Here is a 22,555-nt window from a genome sequence, read left to right as displayed (position 1 = left end):
TTGGTTCACTCAGGCTTTCTGTCTTTTGGCAAAGATTTGTAACCAGCAGTACGGTACGAGCTTTTTTATTTATTTATTTTATTTGGGGGTACAAAACATTTTGCAGGTAGCTTTCTTTTCAGTTTCATTGAAGCTGACCTGCCTGCAGACAAAGTACATTCTAAGTTTATTAACATAATTTGAGGATATCCATTACTTTTATTGTGACCCCTCTATCATAGCTCTATCAAATATTAACATGGTGAGACAACGTGTTGGGTACCCTCAATAAAATACCCCCTTTTCTCCCTTTGTTAATCTCCATGGACAATGGCTCCAATTTCTATTGCAATGGGCTTGGGTTACGCTGACCTATTCATCCTGGTAATTCATAGGGGCTCACATGATGCAATTGAATGCCAACATTTCTCTTGAAATACCCAATGACATAGTTACTGACAATTTAACCATTTTGGTTGATACAAAGCTAAGTTATTGTCCATGCCACCTACATGCTTTTGACACTGTATTTCCACATTCAAACTTATAGAATAAAATCTCTAGAAAAAAAGTATTTGTTATCTGTTGCTGAATATCATTAGAAACCAGTTCCTTTCATCTCAACCTCTTTCTCTCCCATTGTCCTCTTATTCCGCCGTTCTCTGCAGGACATGAGTAGCCATGTAATTCCCCAGCCGATCAGTAAGCCAGTGACGCCCAGCAACACGGGCACCCACACAGGTATGGAGGAGTCACACCGGAGCACAGGGCTGGGGATGGTGATGTTAGTGACTGGGACAGGGGTGGTGGTAGTAACAGGTGGAATCGGGAGGCTATTGACCTTAGTGAAGATGAAGGGTTGATTCTAAAGGAGAGAGCAAATTTCAGTTCAGGGGAAACTAACCTGAGCATAGATCTTCCTCTGAGACATTGTAAGAAGTAGCTTTCAGTAGGTGATATAACTAAAATGGGCTGCTGCTCAACCAACACACTCGACAACCCACATGCACTGTCAAGGAAGCCGACAACTGACTCACTGATTGCCAATTCAGCCAACACCTGACAAACCCCGCTGAAAAAAAACAGCATAGACCAACATGCATTTGAAGCTGGTCCTTGCTTGTCTATGCTGATCCATACTGGTCTGTGCTGGTCAAGCTGGTCTGGCCAGAATAGTCTATCTAGGGATGGGCAACTTTGATTGGGGTGGGGGCCACAAAAAAATCTGAACTCATCCTAAGGGGCTCCACTCTTGACATCGGAGATAAGTTTTGGATTTAATTTCCTTCTACACTTTGTCAAGGCCCGTAGAGAAATGTTGCAATTTTAAAGCAAGTTTGCTTCAATTCTGCACATTTTGCCATGGGGTGGAGAGAAGATATTGCAATTTTATAACTAACTTCATGCAATTCTACTCATTTCGCCATGTGGCAGGGGAAAAAAATAACAGTTTAACAGCTAATTTCCTACAATTCTACACAATTTGCCCTGACAGTTACTGACATAACAAGATAAAAACTGCTGATGCACAACAAGATTTCGAAATTGTACTTTGAGTATTTTACTATTCTAACACTAAACAGTAAGTTGAGACGCTGAGTAAATTTTTAAATATATATATATATATATATATATATATATATTTAAAAATTTACTCAGCGTCTCAGTATATATATATATATATATATATATATATATATATATATATATATATATATATATATATATATATACACATATATATACACATACATACATACATATATACACATACATACATACATATATACACATACATACATACATACATACATACATACATACATACATACATACATACATACATACATACATACATACATACATACATACACACAGTACCTGTCAAAAGTTTGGACACCAATTCATTCAAGGGTTTTTCTTTATTGTAATATGTTCTACATTGTAGAATAATAGTGAAGACATCAAACCTATGAAATAACACATATGGAATCATGTAGTAAACAAAAAAGGGTTAAACAAATCAAAATATATTTTAGATTTTAGATTCTTCAAAGTAGCCACCCTTTGCCTTGATGACAGCTTTGCACACTCTTGGCATTCTCTCAACCAGCTTCACCTGGAATGCTTTTCCAAAAGTCTTGAAGGAGTTCCCACATATGCTGAGCACTTGTTGGCTGCTTTTCCTTCACTCTGCGGTCCAACTCATCCAAACCATCTCAATTGGGTTGAGGTCAGGTGATTGTGGAGGCCAGGTCATCTGATGCAGCACTCCATCACTCTCCTTCTTGGTCAAATAGCCCTTACAGAGCATGGAGGTGTGTTGGGTCAATGTCCTGTTGCAAAACAAATTATTGTCCCACTAAGTAAAAAAACAGATGGGATGGAGTATCGCTGCAGAATCCTGTGGTAGCCATGCTGGTTAAGTGTGCCTTGAATTCTAAATAAATTATAGACAATGTCACCAACAAAGCACCCCCACACCATCACACCTCCATGCTTCACGGTTGGAACCACACATGCAGAGATCATCCGTTCACCTACTCTGCGTCTCACAAAGACATGGCAGTTGGAACCATAAATCTCACATTTGGACTAATCAGACCAAAGGACAGATTTCCACCGGTCTAATGTCCATTGCTTGTGTTTCTTGGCCCATGCAAGTCTCTTCTTCTTATTGGCGTCCTTTAAATCAAATCAAAGTTTATTTGTCACGTGCGCCGAATACAACAGGTAGACCTTACAGTGAAATGCTTACTTACAGGCTCTAACCAACAGTGCGGGGGAAAAAAAGGTATGTGTGTGTGTGTGTGTGTGTGTGTGTGTGTGTGTGTGTGTGTGTGTGTGTGTGTGTGTGTGTGTGTGGTGTGGTGTGTGTGTGGTGTGTAGGTAAGTAAAGAAATAATACAACAGTAAAAAGACATTTGAAAATAAGAGTAGCAAGGCTATATACAGACACCGGTTAGTCAGGCTTATTGAGGTAGTATGTACATGTGGCTATGGTTAAAGTGACTATGCATATGTGATGAACAGAGAGTAGCAGTAGCGTAAAAAGAGGGGTTGGCGGGTGGTGGGACACAATGCAGATAGCCCGGTTAGCCAATGCGCCGGAGCACTGGTTGGTCGGGACAATTGAGGTAGTATGTACATGAATGTATAGTTAAAGTGATTATGCATATTAGATAAACAGAGAGGGCGGGGGGGTATGGGGAGAGCACACAATGCAAATAGTCCGGGTAACCATTTGGTTACCTGTTCAGGAGTCTTATGGCTTGGGGGTAAAAACTGTTGAGAAGCCTTTTTGTCCTAGACTTGGCACTCCGGTACTGCTTGCCATGCGGTAGTAGAGAGAACAGTCTATGACTGGGGTGGCTGGGGTCTTTGACAATTTTCAGGGCCTTCCTCTGACACCGCCTGGTATAGAGGTCCTGGATGGCAGGCAGCTTTGCCCCAGTGATGTGCTGGGCCGTACGCACTACCCTCTGAAGTGCCTTGCGGTCGGAGGCCGAGCAATTGCCATACCAGGCAGTGATGCAACCGGTCAGGATGCTCTTGATGTTGCAGCTGTAGAACCTTTTGAGGATCTCAGGACCCATGCTAAATCTTTTAAGTTTCCTGAGTGGGAATAGGCTTTGTCGTGCCCTCTTCACGACTGTCTTGGTGTGTTTGGACCATGCTAATTTGTTGTTGATGTGGACACCAAGGAATTTGAAGTGCTCAACCTGCTTTAGTAGTGGTTTCTTTGCAGCAATTTGACCATTAAGGCCTGATTCACGCCCGAGTCTCCTATGAACAGTTGATGTTGAGATGTGTCTGTTTCTTGAACTCTGTGAAGCATTTATTTGGGCTCCAATTTATGAGGCTGGTAACTCTAACGTATCCTCTGCAGCAGAGGTAACTCTGGGTCTTCCTTTCCTGTGGTGGACTGCACTTGAAACTTTAAAAATTCTTGTAATTTTCCAGATTGACTGACCTTCATGTTTTAAAGTAACGATGGACTGTTGATTCTCTTTGCTTATTTGAGCTGCTCTTGCCATAATATGGACTTGGTCTTTTACCAAATAGGGCTATCTTCTGTAAACCACCCCTACCTTGTCACAACACAACTGATTGGCTCAAATGCATTAAGAAGGAAAGACATTCCACAAATTAACTTTTAAGAAGGCACACCTGCATTCCAGGTGAATACCTCATGAAGCTCATTGAGAGAATGCCAAGCGTGTGCAAAGCTGTCATCAAGGCAAAGCGTGGCTACTTTGAAGAATCTCAAATATAAAATATATTTTGATTTGTTTAACACTTACTACATGATTCCATGTGTTATTTCATAGATTTGATGTCTTCACTATTATTCTACAATGTAGAAAATAGTAAAAAATAAAGAAAAACTCTTGAATGAGTAGGTGTGTCCAAATTTTTGTCTGGTACTGTATATATATTTAGATTTTTTTGGGGGGAAATTGATCCGCAGCCTACAAAAGTTGCCCATCCCTAGTCTAGCTGGTCAAGCTGGTCTGACCAGCAGGGTCTAGCTGGTTCATAGATTGTATATATACTGTAAATGGATAAAGCCATTGATCATGTGACACCATTCATTCCTATGTGGAGACTCAATAGCGCATTTGAAGCCAAGGGGAAGATCTCAATTGCATACTCCTCGCGTCCTCTCTCCTTGTGTCGTTCTAAAAACACATTAGAGGAGAAGGTCAGCGGGGAGGGACCTCTGTCTTTCTCATCCAATGTGTTTTGAGTAGGAGACGAGGAGAGAGGACACGAGGAGTATGCCTTTGAGATCTTCCCATAGAAGTAGATTTTTAGCTTAATAAGATGGTGTCTCATAGAGACATAAATGCGCAGATTGAGCTAGTCCAGGAAGTGACGTTGCAGGCTAGGTCAGTGCTGCCCCCTCTCATTGAGGATCTCAAGTTGAAGGCCGACCAGGCCGACCGGGGTACTGCAGGTTGCTGGTAGAAGCTAAATTATATTTTTAAAGGTGCAATATGCTTAAATCGCTCTGCAATTTCCTGGTTGCTAAAATTCTAATAGTTAATTTTATTTCATTTTTTTGGGCAAAACAAGCAGTCATTGTGTAGAGAATCATTGTACCATCTAAACCGGTGTGAAATATATTTTCCATATCCCAAAATATTTTATTTTCAGCTGTTTGAAGCTGGTGTACAAAACCGAAAATAAAAGATGCAAAAACGAAACTTAAGAACGGGAAGCATAGAAATAGAACATATCTACTGCTTCATAGACTTGCTTTCAATGACAATGACAAGCCACCCAAAAAGTTACATATTGTAGCTTTAATGTCTGAGATTTTAAATAATTGGTTCAAGAACATACACTATATATACAAAAGTATCTAGACGCTCCTTGAAATGAGTGGATTTGGCTATTTCGGCAAAACCTGTTACTGAAATGTGTATAAAATCAAGCACACAGCCATGCAATCTCCATAGACAAACATTGGCAGTAGAATGGCCTTACTGAAGAGCTCAGTGACTTTCAACATGGCACCATCATAGGATAAACCTTTCCAACAAGTCAGTTCATCAAATTTCTGCCCTGCTAGAGCTACCCAGGTCAACCGTAAGTGCTGAACCGTAAGTGCTGAAGCGCACAGCGCTTAAAAATTGTCTGTCCTCAGTTGCAACACTCACTACAGAGTTCCAAACTGCCTCTGGAAGCAACGTCAGCACAATAATTGTTCGTCATTTAAATGGCAGAGCAGCCGCACACAAGACTAAGATCACCATGCGCAATGCCAAGCATCTGCTGGAGTGGTGTAAAACTCGCCGCCATTGGACTCTGGAGCAGTTGAAACGCGTTCTCTGGAATGAGTAATCACGCTTCACTATCTGCCAGTCCGACGGATGAATATGGGTTTTGGCGATGCCAGGAAAACGCTACCTGCCCGAATGCATAGTGCCAGCTGTAAAGTTTGGCGGAGGTGGAATAATGGTTTGGGGCTGGTTTTCATGGTTTGGGCTAGGCCCCTTAGTTCCAGTCTAGGGAAATCTTAACGCTTCAGCATACAATGACATTCTAGACTATTCTGTGCTTCCAACTTTGTGGCAACAGTTTGGGGAAGGCCCTTTCCTGTTTCAGCATGTCAATGCACAAAGCGAGGTCCATACAGAAATGGTTTGTTGAGATCGGTGTAGAAGAACTTGACTGGCCTGCACATAGCCCTGACCTCAACTACATCGAACACCTTTGGGATGAATTCGAACACCGACTGCGAGCCAGGCCTAATTGCCCAACCTCACTAATGCGCTTATGGCTGAAAGGAAGCAAGTTCCCTCAGCAATGTTCCAATTTCTAGTAGAAAGCCTTCCCAGAAGAGTGGAGGCTGTTATAGCAGTAAAGGGTGGACCAACTCCATATTAATGTTGAAGTTGGACGAGCAGGTGTCCACATACTTTTGGTCATGTAGTGCACAGCTGGTCTAATAGAAGCAAGTATTGGCACCATGATTGTCTTACAAAGAAAACAACAGCCTGCAGTACCGTGGTCGCCCTTGAACTTCTGGGCTTCTATGAGAGGGGGCAGTCATTCTCCCCTGAGCTATTCACAAAGGCTGGTCACCAGCGAAACCAGTACTAGTCACCAGCATATGCTGGTCTATGCAGTTTTTTTCAGCAGGGAAACTTTTCCCCAATAAATGTTGTATTCATGTCATGTGCATTAAGCATACCTCAGAGGGGCAGTTGATCTTGGTGCGGTCGTATGTGAAGTTGTTGTAGACCTGCTTCATGCCCACTGGCTCCAACTGTAAAAACAAAACAATACCGCTGTCAGACCACAAACCTACACAAACCTATATGCCTGGAAATACACTGACCATAGAGCTCATGTGTTTTGAGTTATGCTTCAGAGTGCTCTCTATGTAGCCTGGTCCCAGATCTGTGGGTGCTGTCTTAAAAATGAACATGGGGAGTTGGCAAGACAGCACGAACAGATCTGGGACCACACTACTCTTTATGTGGCTGTCCTTACCATGTTGTTCCAGAGAGCAATGGCCATCTCAGCGTGTGCTCGCTCACTGATGTGGAAACAGTCCACTGAGAAGAAACTCAGGTCAGGCTTCCCAATCTGAGAAGACAAGGGAACGCAGTGTCAGTGTGTGTGTTTGTGCGGGCTTGTGCATACATGCATGCATACATGTGTGTGTGTGCAGTTAAACCACACTCACCCCAATGAAAGGGACAAATGCGTTTCGTAAGTAGGGTTGAACGACTACAGTGAAGTCCTCTCGCCCATCATAGCGCCCCCCAGAGACCAGTCGTTCAGTCTCGATCTGGACAGAAGCACAGAGAGGGTAGAGAGAACAAAGAGACACTGTTAAGTATTGTAGAATTTTGTCGGATTGATCTGATCACATCGAATCCCTGTATCTTTATCTGTGGAACTTGTGTATCTCTGAGTAACACACTTTACATGACACATTGAAGCATTGGCAAAGACCCTCCAAATCCCAGTTGTTTTAAGATTGGTAGTTCAGACCTTGTTCTGCACTTACCTGGTACTCCTGGTTGATCCGCCTAACCTCTGTAAGCTCAGGGGAATTCTCTTCAGGGTTCAAAATGCAGGGGCAAGCATTCCTGTGCAAAACAAAGACATGTGAGAGGAAACATTCTGAATATACACATTCTACCGACATACGGTGCAGTGGGTGTAGCTGCTGTCTTCGTGGGGAAATGGGGCGGTTCCATACAAACCTCTGTACGAGGTTGCAGACCAGATCGTTCTTCCTGACACTCCTCAACGGATTCATTTCCAGAACCTCGATAACATTGACCATTACCCTCGGTACCTTAGCGAGAGAGATGGAGGGAGAGAGAAATGAGGGGTGAAAGATGGCATGATATTTGGCTTTGGATCTTTAGATTCTGCAAATGATCTTCGTTGAGTAAGTACAGGCTTTCACCGATAATAGATCTCCATTACCAAGCTGTCCATCACTTACCTCTTTGTACAGCATGTCCAGGCTCAACATCAGATTCTCACTGTAGTTCTTGGGTGTAAGGTTGTACTGTGTAAAGAAGAGCATACAGTAAATAACGCTATTTTTAACACTACCACAGTTCCTCAATGTGCAAAAGAATTATTAAGATTGTAATACTTCTGTGTGTCTTTTGTTTGACTTTAAGATAAGAATACATACATGGTCCATGCAATAATCACACAGATCCCTGGCACCAACTAGTAAGGTCACTAGCTTCCAATCCTGTTCAAAATTCACCTTCTGTGTGGAAGACAAAGGGATACAATGAGAAGAGAAAAAAATAGCTATAGATGATCATACACTTATATAATACAACGATATGTAATTATGTTTACTAACTGAGTCCAGTATAACTATTCAACACATTGAAGAGGCTGTGTCCCAAATTGAAACCGATTCTCCATGCGGTGCACTACTTTTGACTGGGGCCCATAGAACTCTGGTCAAAAGTAGAGCAGTATGTATGGAAGTGGTGCCAATGGGACATAGACCAGAGTCTCACCTTGTCATCTTTCATGGCCTTGATGAGAGCTTGGACTTGGGCTGCGATGTCACTACAAGAGACATTTGTTAAAATGTGATGTTTATTATGCCTTTATTCAAATGAGAAGAAAAGACAGGAGAAACGGAGGGGGAGGGGATAGGCTAGCAGCTAGAGCTGCTGGAAATGAAAGGATGACACAAAAAAAGAGGATGGGAAATAGATTGACAGGAAAAAAAGGACAGTGAGTGGACGAAGGAACAGAGAGGTCTAAACTTAGCTCTCTACTCACAAGGCCATGGCTCCAGGCACCGCCATGTTGAAGCCGTTACTCTGCAGAAAGCCCTGACCCTTGGAGAATCCCTGGAGGGAAGGGTTGAATTTCTTCAGGATGTCTGAGAGAGAAAGAGAGATGGGAAATACTTATTGGCTTATTCTGGTAAAGCACACAGACATTTCAGTATCAAATGGTCCCTTTTAGCTAAACTACAGAGAGGGTGCTGGATGAAGAACGTTTCCTCTATACAAGGAGGCTGCACTCCAAAGGAATGTCATGATATCATATGCTGAGACCGCCATCTTGTGGATATGTGGAATGCTGCAATGCCACAAGATCATGGGACAGGTGATGTCATGTCTTGTGCACTGGGTGTTCATTGAAGCCTTTCTCCAAAGATGTGACAGAAATGGGTCCTATGTGAAATCATCAGTGTGGGGAAGCTACTCTGAAAATATAGCGTCGCAAGCTAGAATTTACTTCACACCGGAAGAAGTTAAGAAACATATAGTTTACTTAACTTTTCAAAAGTAGCTCACTACATCCAAACTGTGAGTAAAAAAATGTCATACCTAAATCTGAAATGCCATAGACTACAAATTGCAAGAACAGATCACTCTGGAGTCAGATGTTAACCGAATTTGTAATTTATCCTACTAAACACAAAAAACGAGTTTTCCTTTAAGATGAGCCAATAGGATCAGTGACAAGAGGAAATAGTGACTCACTTGGTAGTGTGGTGACAGTGTCCAAGGTCTGATCTCCTCCGATACTGCAGAAATGCGCACACATTTAGTCAATTTCACTGTTGACAATTGTTAAAAAGCAGTATGGCAGTGTCAATGTGCTCTGCAAGTGGTCCATAACGTGTATGCTGAGTAGTTTGACTATTTTTCTGCATGATTCATTACAGTAGGTACCTCCATGACACTCCTTTATACTGCGTGTTGAGTTGCAACACGTTCTTTGCCTTGGCTCCAACTGCTGCCTGCAAACAGATGACAACAAAGGCAAATAAACAACCCATCATGTAACAAATATACTGTATCCTCTCAGCACAAAGGATAATATAAAAGTCAGACACAAGCATGTACTGCTGGTACATTCGTATGCATATGAATACACTTGACTTGCACAAACACTTCGAACATCAATGGGGCATCACTAATGCCAAACGACTCCCTGATAACAAATGATTAGATGGTTCATATCAGGGTTTTTCTGGTTCAAAAAGTGGCTTAGCTGGTGGGCGTGGCAGGGGGCATGGAGATATTCCAAGATGGCGTAGCAGTGCGGACGTGTTTGTTGTTGTCCCATGTAAAATTTTTTTTTTTCATATACATTTCAATATATTTCAACCTTTTTTGCCATTTTTTAATTATATATACCTTCCAGCAACCCGCCTCACCCAGTGTGATACGGATCTGCTATTTTTAGACCTTATAGCTAGAACCTCCATCAGAAGCTAGCCATCAGAAGCTAACCACCTAATTAGCTACTTAGTCACTGTTAGCCACTGCTAGCGGCCTTTACCTTTAGCTCAGACACCAGCCGCTTTTAGCCTGGATAATAACTGCCAGTCTGCACAGCGCGATATCAACCCTGAGCATATCGGACTGCTTTTGTACACTGCATCACCGGATTCCTGCCGTAAGCTCTGGACCATTAAACTGGATCATCCCAGCTAGCTAGCTGCTACCGAGTGGCCCAGCCCCGAAGCTAGTCTTGAGCCTGGCCCATCTCCCGGCCTGCTCAGTGGACCCTATGATCACTCGGCTACACAGCTGATGCCTCCCGGACCCTTCACTAACACGACTAGAAGCAACTACATCACCGGATTCCTGCCGTGAGCTCTGGACCTTTGCACCGGATGCACCGGAGTGACTATAGTGGCTAACGCCCTTGTCCCAAAGCTAGCACCAGTTAGCCTCGAGCCAGGTGCATCTCCCGGCTAGCAAACTAAATTACTCCAGCTACAATACCTATTTTGCCAATTGCCCTGGACCCTTTGTCGACAAGGAGTCCCGCCGATCCATCACGACTGATCTGCCGATGTAATTCTGTCCGATGTGCCCTCAACCGGCCTTTGCCGGACGTCGGTGATGCCCTTGTCCCGCAGCTAGCACCAGTTAGCCTCGAGCCACGCACATCTCCTGGCTAGCGTAGTAACAACTACCTAACGGCTTCCCTGTCTCATCTATTGCTGTTCACTGGACCCTATGATCACTTGGCTACATAGCTAATGTCTGCTGGACTGTTCATTAATCATTGTACTCCATTTTGTTTATTTTGTTTATCTGTTGGCCCCAGCCTCGAACTCAGGCCCTGTGTGTAGTTAACTGACCCTCTCTGCCCATTCATCGCCATTTTACCTGTTGTTGTTGTCTTAGCTGATTAGCTGTTGTTGTCTTACCCATTGTTGTCTTAGCTAGCTCTCCCAATCAACACCTGTGATTGCTTTATGCCTCGCTTTATGTCTCTCTCTAATGTCAATATGCCTTGTATACTGTTGGTTAGGGTAGTTATCATTGTTTTATTTTACTGCGGAGCCCCTAGTCCTACTCAACATGCCTCAGATAGCTCTTTTGTACCACCTCCCACACATGCGGTGACCTCACCTAGCATAACTAGTGCCTCCAGAGATGCAACCTCTCTTATCGTCACTCAATGCCTAGGTTTACCTCCACTGTACCCGCACCCTACCATACCCCTGTCTGTACATTATGCCCTGAATCTATCCTTCCACGCCCAGAAATCTGCTCCATTGATTCTCTGTTCCCAACGCACTAGACAACCAGTTCTGATAGCCTTTAGCTGTACCCTCATCCTACTCCTCCTCTGTTCCTCGGGTGATGTAGAGGTTAACCCAGGCACTGTGTGTCCCCAGGCGCTCTCATTTGTTGACTTCTGTAATAAAAGCCTTGGTTTCATGCATGTTAGCATCAGAAGCCTCCTCCCTAAGTTTGTTTTACTCACTGCTTTAGCACACTCCACCAACCCTGATGTCCTTGCCGTGTCTGAATCCTGGCTTAGGAAGGCCACCAAAAATTCTGAAATTTCCGACCCCAACGACAACATTTTCCATCAAGATAGAACTGTCAAATGGGGAGTAGTTGCAATCTACTGCAGAGATAGCCTGCAAAGTTCTGTCATACTTCCCAGGTCTATGCCCAAACAGTTCGAGTTTCTAATTAAAAAAATTAATCTCTCCAGAAATAAGTCTCTCACTGTTGCCACCTGTTATAGAACCCCCCTCAGCTCCCAGCTGTGCCCTGGACACCATATGTGAATTGATTGCCCCCCATCTATCTTCAGAGTTTGTTCTGTTAGGTGACCTAAACTGGGATATGCCTCCTACAATCTAAGCTAGATGCCCTCAATCTCACACAAATTATCAAGGAACCCACCAGGTACAACCCTAAATCCGTAAGCATGGGCACCCTTATAGATATTATCCTGACCAACTTGCCCTCCAAATACACCTCTGCTGTTTTCAATCAGGATCTCAGCGATCACTGCCTCATTGCCTGAATCCGTTATGGGTCCGCTGTCAAACGACCACCCCTCATCACTGTCAAATGCTCCCAAAAACACTTCTGCAAGCAGGCCTTTCTAATCGACCTGGCCCGGGTATCCTGGAAGGATATTGACCTCATCCCGTCAGTAGAGGATGCCTGGTTGCTCTTTAAAAGTAATTTCCTCACCATCTTAAATAAGCATGCCCCTTTCCAAAAATATAGAACTAAGAACAGATATAGCCCTTGGTTCACTCCAGACCTGACTGCCCTCGACCATCACAGAAACATCCTGTGGCGTACAGCACTAGCATCGAATAGGCCCCGCGATATGCAACATTTCAGGCTAGTCAGGAACCAATACTCACAGTCAGTTAGGAAAGCAAAGGCTAGCTTTTTCAAACAGAAATTTGCATCCTGTAGCTCTAACTCCAAAAAGTTTTGGGACACTGTAAAGTCCATGGAGAATAAGAACACCTCCTCCCAGCTGCCCACTGCACTGAGGCTAGGAAACACTGTCACCACTGATAAATCCACGATAATCGAGAATTTCAACAAGCATTTCTCTACGGCTGGCCATGCTTTCCTCCTGGCTACCCCAACCCTGGCCAACAGCTCTCCCCCCCCCCCCCCCCCCAGCTTCCTATTTCCTATCAGCTTCCTATTTTGCAACAAAGCCTCCTTCACTCACGCTGCCAAACATACGCTCGTAAAACTGACTATCCTACCGATCCTCGACTTCGGCGATGTCATTTACAAAATAGCCTCCAACACTCTACTCAGCAAACTGGATGCAGTCTATCACAGTGCCATCTGTTTTGTCACCAAAGCCCACCACTGCGACCTGTATGCTCTCGTCGGCTGGCCCTCGCTACATATTCGTCGCCAAACCCACTGGCTCCAGGTCATCTATAAGTCTTTGCTAGGTAAAGCTCCGCCTTATCTCAGCTCACTGGTCACCGTAGCAACACCCACCCGTAGCACATGCCCCAGCAGGTATATCTCACTGGTCATCCCCAAAGCCAACACCTCTTTTGGCCGCCTTTCCTTCCAGTTCTCTGCTGCCAATGACTGGAACGAATTGTAAAAATCGCTGAAGTTGGAGACTTATATCTCCCTCACTAACTTTAAGCATCAGCTATCTGAGCAGCTTACCGATTGCTGCAACTGTACACAGCCCATCTGTAAATAGCCCATCCAACTACTTACCTCATCCCCATATTGTTTTTATTTACTTTTTTGATCTTTTACACACCAGTATTTCTACTTGCACATCATCATCTGCACATCTATTACTCCAGTGTTAATTTGCTAAATTGTAATTACTTCGCTACTATGGCCTATTTATTGCCTACCTCCTTTCTCAATTAGCACACACTGTATATAGATTTTTCTATTGTGTTATTGACTGTACTTTTGTTTATCCCATGTGTAACTCTGTGTTGTTGTTTTTTGTTGCACTGCTTTGCTTTATCTTGGCCAGGTCGCAGTTGTAAATGAGAACTTGTCCTCAACTGGCCTACCTGGTTAAATAAAGGTAAAGAAGAATGAGCTAGATCAGACATCAGCGTGGCTACATTTTAGAGGCCCTCATCTTGGTGCTGTAGAGAAATTTGAGCATTTTTGTGGGCTATACTCAGCCTTGCCTCAGGATGGTAAGTTGGTGGTTGAAGATATCCCTCTAGTGGTGTGGGGGCTGTGCTTTGGCAAAGTGGTTGGGGTTATATCCTGCCTGTTTGGCCCTGTCCGGGGGTATCATCGGATGGGGCCACAGTGTCTCCTGACCCCTCCTGTCTCAGCCTTCAGTATTTATGCTGCAGTAGTTTATGTGTCGGGGGGCTAGGGTCAGTCTGTTATATCTGGAGTATTTCTCCTGTCTTATCCGGTGTCCTGTGTGAACTTAAGTATGCTCTCTCTAATTCTCTCTTTCTCTGTTTCTTTCTTTCTCTCTCTCGGAGGACCTGAGCCCTAGGACCATGCCTCAGGACTACCTGGGATGATGACTCCTTGCTGTCCCCAGTTCGCCTGGCCGTGCTGCTGCTCCAGTTTAAACTGTTATGCCTGCGGCTATGGAACCCTGACCTGTTCACCGGATGTGCTACCTGTCCCAGACCTGCTGTTTTCAACTCTCTAGAGACAGCAGGAGCAGTAGAGATACTCTCAATGATTGGCTATGAAAAGCCACCTGACATTTACTCCTGAGGTGCTGACTTGTTGCACCCTCGACAACTACTGTGATTATTATTATTTGACCATGTTGGTCATTTATGAACATTTGAACATCTTGGCCATGTTCTGTTATAATCTACACCCGGCACAGCCAGAAGAGGACTGGCCACCCCTCATAGCCTGGTTCCTCTCTAGGTTTCTTCCTAGGTTTTGGCCTTTCTAGGGAGTTTTTCCTAGCCACCGTGCTTCTACACATGCATTGCTTGCTGTTTGGGGTTTTAGGCTGGGTTTCTGTACAGCACTTTATATCAGCTGATGTAAGAAGGGCTATATAAAATACATTTGATTTTGATTTATGTTAATTTCCAGCAATTCTACACATTTTTCTTTTGCTCAAACATAATAACAAAATGAATATTGCTAAATTCATTGTTTTTGGAATCTTTAATTCTCCCTGACTGTCTAGCTTTTATTTAGGTGATTGTTAGTTCCCAAAGATGATATTATAAAAAAAATATATGTCCATTCTCTTTTCCACATACTTTGTATCTGGTTTTAGTCGTTTAAGTTTACACTTAAAGCGTTTTTCAACCCTAAAATGAATTTCCCCAAAATTGCACAAAGTGTTGTTTTTTTTACACTGTTTGGACTTTTAGGGCCAGCCCAAGGTTTACAATGGCGTAAAAATCCCTGGATATGTCAGAATATTTGCTATCAGCACATTCAGATTGTGCTTGTAAAATAGAACAAATGGATGCATACAGGCGTGCACACACACACACACACACACACACACACACACACACACACACACACACACACACACACACACACACACACACACACACACACACACACACTCTCTTACAGTGTTTGAGTCTCCCAGTGCTGCCACCACCTTGATGTCTCCTGGTCGCAGCTTATGAACTGGGGACAGACATACAGGTTGATACATAAACACAAATACACCAGCATCTCTTTACTTTCCATTGTCCATAATGTTACAACAAATTAATCATACACTGTTTGGTTTCGACACCTATCTCAGACACGTTGTGTTTTTGGTGTGGTGAGGGGGTTGGACAAATGTCATGCAACCAGATCATTGGCCTTCCCTCAGTCATGCACTTCCTCTTATGAAACCTTGTCACCTCTTACTACACTTCTCTCACCTGATGTAGGCACAGAGGTGGATGGAGCAAAATTCCCACAAGAGAAGTCACTTCCCCAGTTCTGGGAGAGAAGACAGACAACATATTGACAGATGAATGTGAGACAGTATTGTCAAATATTTAATACCTAAATTAACTATGAACACATTGCTGTAATAACAGTTATCATTACTCCTCTATCACTTGAAAGTTTTGACTTGGTCCACCTTATCTACACATGTACATTTTTTACTGGAAGGCACAGAGATTTACACCTGGAATGGTGGCCTACCGTAATTGGTGGAGGTGTTGGGGTGGGTTCCTCATAGGTGTAGTTGCTGTTGACATAGGTCCGCACGAATGGTGAGGTCTTGGGGGAAGACGGAGACACAGTTGTATCAGCTAAACATATAGTACAATCAAAACTTTATATTCATGAATTGACATGTTATAATTGCACTCTTTTCTGTAAAACTCCAAAAGGGTGACCAAAATATATCTCAGTAAATGCAATGAAATAAAGTGAAGATGTCACAGTAGTTCTATAGTTCCGACAATTGTAAACATATTGTCATAATACTGTACCTTAGAGGGGCATTTCACAGGGGTAACGTCATTAAAGTCCTGTTGAGCAGTCTTCTTGCCCAGAGGCTCCAGCTAGTGGGACACAAAAGCAACAATAATAATTCAGCAACATGTCAGAGAATTGAAAAGAACTGGGATGATTGTATTATAGCTTGCATTTCAACTCAAGGTGTTATTTGTGTCTCAATTTTGTGAATCTTCCTTTATGTCCCTCAGTGCAAAACAGTGTTGTGTTTTGGGTAGTGACAGTCAGAGCCATATACTGTATATGTTATGACATGTCACATGTATTGTCACATGTATATATGAAATGTCAGGCTCTATATAATATATAGATGGATATATGTCAGGTGGCCTACGAGAACCTGTCGGGTGTCGCGGATGACTTATTGTTAGGAAAAAGGCAAAATGCAACGAAATTTTTTTTTTGTGGAAATTGAGATTTTGGTTGTTTTGGATACTTTAAACCATTTACTTTGTTGTAATGTAAAAATATTGCATTATTACTTAAGGAAAATTGTTCATTTCCATTTTTTTTTTAATGTTAGCTTGCATGCTCGATGTGAAAATGCTAGCTCAAACCTCCCTGACCTGAGTGTCACAGCTGACTTGGCCCATTCAAGGCAACATGCTACAGATCAATTACATCAGGCTGGTTTAGACACAGGATAATTAGCTAGATTGTTATTAATGTAGTCGAAAAAAGTTGTCATTTACAATCAACAATGTAGTTATGAATACAAGTGGGTCGGATTTTCATCCATACGCCGTAGCTAATGAGTAACGTTCATAAAAGAGGTTCAGACTTTCTTCCGACGTTGCTTGATCAGTGATTAGGCCTATTAGCTGGCCAAAATGTCATGAAAAGTGATTAAAATATATTAAAAGTAATGCAGTAATTTCAGCCGTTCAGAATTATTTAGATTGTAGGTAGCAAAGCAATCAATATCCAATCAGTGGCAGTTCTAGCTTGTATGGCTCTCTGGGTGAAACCCCCCCCCCCCCCCCCCCCCCAAAAAAAGCACCATTCTGCACTAACTAATTTAATTCAGACATTTGGAACAACACAAATAAATAATCATAACATTTAAAACTATAAAAATATATACAAAAATAAGACTCATAAATATAAAAAAGACGTAACAAAGACGAATAATTATTTGCAAAATGAGTGTTTGCAAATAATTGCAATTCATCTGATCACTCTTCATAACATTCTGGAGTATATGCAAATTGCCATCAAACAAACTGAGGCAGCAGACTAATATTTTTGTCATTCTCAAAACTTTTGGCCACAACTGTACATACAGTTAAAGTCGGAAGTTTACATACACCTTAGCCAAATACATATAAAAACTCAGTTTTTCACAATTCCTGACATTTAATTCTAGTAAAAATTCCATGTCTTAGATCAGTTAGGATCACCACTTTATTTTAAGAATGTGAAATGTCAGAATAATAGTAGCGAGAATGATTTATTTCAGGTTTTATTTCTTTCATCACATTCCCAGTGGGTCAGAAGTTTACATACACTCAACTAGTATTTGGTAGCATTGCCTTTAAATTGTTTAACTTGGGTCAAACATTTCGGGTAGCCTTCCACAAGCTTCCCACAATAAGTTGGGTGAATTTTGGCCCATTCCTCCTGACAGAGCTGGTGTAACTGAGTCAGGTTTGTAGGCCTCCTTGCTCACACACGCTTTTTCAGTTCTGCCCACAAATGTTCTATAGGATTGAGGTCAGGGCTTTGTGATGGCCATTCCAATACCTTGACTTTGTTGTCCTTAAGCCATTTTGCCACAACTTTGGAAGTATGCTTGGGGTGATTGTCCATTTGGAAGACCCATTTGTGACCAAGCTTTAACTTCCTGACTGATGTTGCTTCAATATATCCACATAATTTTCCTGCCTCATGATGCCATCTATTTTGTGAAGTGCACCAGTCCCTCCTGCAGCAATGCACCCCCACAACATGATGCTGCCACCTCCGTGCTTCACGGCTGGGATGGTGTTCTTCGGCTTGTAAGCCTCCCCCTTTTTCCTCCAAACATAACAATGGTCATTATGGCCAAACAGTTCTATTTTTGTTTCATCAGACCACAGGACATTTCTCCAAAAAGTAGGATATTGGTCCCCATGTGCAGTTGCAAACCGTAGTCTGGCTTTTTTTATGGCGGTTTTGGAGCAGTGGCTTCTTCCTTGTTATGTCGATATAGGACCCCATTTTACTGTGGATATAGATACTTTTGTACCTGCTTCCTCCAGCATCGTCACAAGATCCTTTGCTGTTGTTCTGGGATTGATTTGCACTTTTCGCACCAAAGTAAGTTCATCTCTAGGAGACAGAACGCGCCTCCTTCCTGAGCGGTATGACAGCTGCGTGGTCCCATGGTGTTTATACTTGCGTACTATTGTTTGTACAGATGAACGTGCTAAGTTCAGGCATTTGGAAATTGCTCCCAAGGATTAACCAGACTTGTGGAGGTCTACAATTGTATTTCTGAGGTCTTGGCTGATTTCTTTTGATTTTCCCATGATGTCAAGCAAAGAGGCACTGAGTTTGGAGGTAGGCCTTGAAATACATCCACAGGTACACCTCCAATTGACACAAATTATGTCAATTAGCCTATCAGAAGCTTCTAAAGCCATGACATCATTTTCTGAAAATTTCCAAGCTGTTTAAAGGCACAGTCAACTTAGTGTATGTAAACCTTTGACCCACTGGAATTGTGATACAGTGAATTATAAGTGAAATAATCTGTCTGTAAACAATTGTTGGAAAAGTTTATTGTGTCATGCACAAAGTAGATGTCCTAGAGACACCACTTTCACCTTATGTCTCGAAACACACAGCACCCTCTTCCTCTGAGCAGCAGACACACACAAAATAAACACAAGTCTACCTCTGGATACTTTGACCGAATTGACAGAACCCAACTCCTTCTTCACCCAGCCTGATACCACATTCGGATCGGCCAAAAGGCATGGGTTCACCTTCTTAATGAATCGTACTCCCACTGGGCCAGAGTCATCTCAGGCATTTTCCTGGTCATTGGGGTGAGGCTCGGAAGCCTTCACCTGACCTCATTCTTTCTCCTCACTTTCCGTTGACTGCTCAGGGTCTCAGGTGAGAGAGGATCTTCAATGTGGAGCAAGCAGGTATGTTAAGATATCTAGCTAGCTAGCTAAGTACACAATGCATTAGCTAGACTTTATAAACTATCAGGCCTTCACTACCCGCATCTACTTTGCATTTGTTCAAGGTAGACTATAGCCAGTGATGTTGGAGTAACTACTATTGAAGACAAGTTTGAAGACAAGATGGCATAGCTAATTGTTACCATTATTTTTTACATCTTTCATGCCATCCAGTGTTGTATATAGTCAAATCAAACAGATCTTTCTTTAATGTTTTTCATTTTAGGGATTTGTTGTTGACGGTTCATAATCGCAGTGAAAGGTACGTTCTTTTGTATCATTATATTATACTGTACATGTATCTATTATTGTATAGTAGAATAATTCATTCTAGTAATGATTATTGAATGCAAACAATACCAGCAGTTGCTGTTTTAAAAATAATAAATGTAGTGACAATCTCTTTTGAAACAATCAAGTTGAGTGTTGGTGTTTTTCCTCTCATGCCTCTCAATGGAATTAGAAAAAAACATAAGTCTTTGAATGCCGTTTTCTCAGTTTTTACGTTTTGGCTGAAGTCAACTTTAAAACATCCTAACTCAGGTTTTGATAAAGATATCTCAATGATTTGAAAAGATCTGGATTTGGGACAGTTTGTAGTTTTCAGAACTTCAAAACAAGTTCAAAATTTGACGATGTGAAGTGTTTGCCTAGGCTGCCATACATATTATGTGTTACAGTCTTAGCACATTTTTTTTTCGATCTAGAAGCAAAAAGGGTTGTTGTGCTGTCCCCATAGAAGACCTCTTTTAAGAACCCCTTTTGGTTCCAGGTAGGACCCTTTTGGATTTCATGTAAAACCCTTTCCACAGAGGGTTCTACATGGAACACAAAATAATTCTAGCTGGAACACAAAAGAGTTCAAGCTGGAACCAAAAAAGGTTCTATCTGGGGACAGCCACAGAACCCTTTTAGAACCATTTTTTCTGAGTGTATTGGGTCTCACCATGTTGTTCCAGAGACCACGAGCCATCCGAGTCTGGGCCTTCTGACTGAGATGGAAGCAGTCAGGACTGAAGTAAGTGCGGTCTGGACGTCCATCCTATGTGTCAGACAGAGAGTGTAGTGTCAATATGTGTGTTTGTGTGTGTGTGAAAGACAAAGTGCAGAATAAAAGTAAAAAGGTGAGTTTAGAAACCCAAGAGGATCTACAGACCCCTTGACTTTTTCCACATTTTGCTACGTTACAGCCTTATTCTAAAATGGATTAAATAAACAATTTTCCTCAGCAATCTACACACAAAACGCCATAATGACAAATAAAAAAAGTTTAGACATTTTTGCTAATCTATTAAAAATTAAAAACAGAAATACCTTATTTATATAAGTATTCAGACCCTTTGCAATGATTCTCAAAATTGAGCTCAGGTGCATCCTGTTTCCATTGATCATCCTTGAGATGTTTCTACAACTTGATTGGACATGATTTGGAAAGGCACACCCTTGACTATATAAGGTCACACAGTTGACAGTGCATGTCAGAGCAAAAACCAAGCCATGAGGTCGAAGGGATTGTCTGTAGAGCTCTGAGACAGAATTGTGTCGAGGAGCAGATCTGGGGAAGGGTACCAAAACATTTCTGCAGCATTGAAGGTCCCCAAGAACACGGTGACCTCCATCATTCTTAAATGGAAGAAGTTTGGAACCACCAAGACTCTTCCTAGAGCTGGTCTCCTGGCCAAACTGAGAAATCGAGGGAGAAGGGCCTTGGTCAGGGAGGTGACCAAGAACCAGATGGTCAATCTGATAGAGCTCTAGAGTTCCTCTGTGGAGATGGGAGAACCAGCCCGCTTGGCACATGACAGCCCGCTTGTAGTTTGTCAAAAGGCACCTAAAGGACTCTCAGACCATGAGAAACAAGATTCTCTGGTCTGATGAAACCAAGATTGAACTCTTTGGCCTGAATGCCAAGCGTCACGTCTGGAGGAAATCTGGCACCATCCCTACGGTGAAGCATGGTGGTGGCAGCATCATGCTGTGGGGATGTTTTTCAGCGACAGGAACTGGGAGACAAGTCAGGATGAGGCAAAGATTAATGGAGCAAAGTACAGAGCGCTCAGGACCTCAGACTGGGGTGAAGGTTCACCTTCCAACAGGACAACGACCCTAAGCATACAGACAAGGAGTGTCTTTGGGACAAGTCTCTAGATGTCCTTGAGTGGCCCAGCCAGAGCCCTGTCGAACATCTCTGGAGAGACCTGAAAATAGCTGTTCAGCGACGCTCCCCATCCAACCTGACAGAGATGGGAGAACTCCCCAAATACACGTGTGCCAAGATTGTAGCGTCATACCCAAGAAGAGTCAAGGCTGTAATCACTGCCAAAGGTGCTAAGGTAATAAGTAAAGGGTCGGAATACTTATGTAAATGTGATATCTGTTTAAAAATATATATAAATTAGTAAAATTTCTAAAAACATGTTTTTGCTTTGTCATTATAGGGTATTGTGTGTAGATTGACAATGGATTCATTTTTAAATCAATTTTAGAATAAGGCTGTAACCTAACAAAATGTGGAAAAAGTCAAGGGGTCTGGATACTTTCCGAAGGCACTGTATATGTATAAAAACTATTCTTTGCTCTCTCTCTCATATATATATATATATATATATATATATATATATATATATATATATATATATATATATATATATATATATATACAAAAGATTGTTCACTCAATGAAACAATGCATAGTAATTACAATTGAACATGATCAACTCAGTGTGTGTGTGTGTCTGTACATGCGTGTGTGCGTCTGCCAGAGTATATATATGTGTGTGTGTGTGTGTGTGTGGTGTGTGTGTGTGTGTCTGTACATGTGTGTGTGCGCGTCTGCCGGAGTATACAGAGAGGGAAAAAAGTATTTGATCCCCGCTGATTTTGTACATTTGCCCACTGACAAAGAAATGATCAGTCTATAATTTTAATGGTAGGTTTATTTGAACAGTGAGAGACAGAATAACAACAAAAAAATCCAGAAAAACGCATGTCAAAAATGTTATAAATTGATTTGCATTTTAATGAGGGAAATAAGTATTTGACCCATCTACAAAACATGACTTAGTACTTGGTGGCAAAACCCTTGTTGGCAATCACAGAGGTCAGACGTTTCTTGTACTTGGCCACCAGGTTTGCACACATTTCAGGAGGGATTTTGTCCCACTCCTCTTTGCAGATCTTCTCCAA

General features: G+C 42.3%; 1 protein-coding gene across 2 annotated transcripts in view; it reads right to left on the bottom strand.

Annotated features, from left to right (window-relative positions):
• Positions 1-49: 49 nt before the first annotated feature.
• The window catches only part of LOC106571632 (phospholipase B1, membrane-associated), a 32,425-nt gene continuing 9,919 nt past the window's right edge, over positions 50-22,555 (bottom strand). For both annotated transcript variants that reach the window (XM_045695822.1, XM_045695823.1), the window contains exons 26-42: positions 20,316-20,411; positions 16,172-16,243; positions 15,879-15,956; positions 15,608-15,668; positions 15,304-15,362; positions 9,672-9,739; positions 9,480-9,523; positions 8,767-8,869; positions 8,496-8,547; positions 8,153-8,233; positions 7,955-8,020; positions 7,707-7,801; positions 7,508-7,589; positions 7,181-7,285; positions 6,985-7,080; positions 6,683-6,757; positions 50-844 (exon numbers count right to left, since the gene is read on the bottom strand). In XM_045695822.1, the coding sequence (XP_045551778.1) occupies positions 578-844; positions 6,683-6,757; positions 6,985-7,080; positions 7,181-7,285; positions 7,508-7,589; positions 7,707-7,801; positions 7,955-8,020; positions 8,153-8,233; positions 8,496-8,547; positions 8,767-8,869; positions 9,480-9,523; positions 9,672-9,739; positions 15,304-15,362; positions 15,608-15,668; positions 15,879-15,956; positions 16,172-16,243; positions 20,316-20,411 (1,500 nt within the window). In that variant the 3' untranslated portion in view covers positions 50-577. The remainder of the gene's footprint in view (positions 845-6,682; positions 6,758-6,984; positions 7,081-7,180; positions 7,286-7,507; positions 7,590-7,706; positions 7,802-7,954; positions 8,021-8,152; positions 8,234-8,495; positions 8,548-8,766; positions 8,870-9,479; positions 9,524-9,671; positions 9,740-15,303; positions 15,363-15,607; positions 15,669-15,878; positions 15,957-16,171; positions 16,244-20,315; positions 20,412-22,555) is intronic.

The sequence above is a fragment of the Salmo salar genome, chromosome 15, assembly GCF_965601325.2.
Source record: "Salmo salar chromosome 15, fSalSal1, whole genome shotgun sequence".
Taxonomy (NCBI): domain Eukaryota; kingdom Metazoa; phylum Chordata; class Actinopteri; order Salmoniformes; family Salmonidae; genus Salmo; species Salmo salar.
Note: the sequence above shows the minus strand (reverse complement) of the source record. Positions and strands in the feature narration are given on the sequence as shown.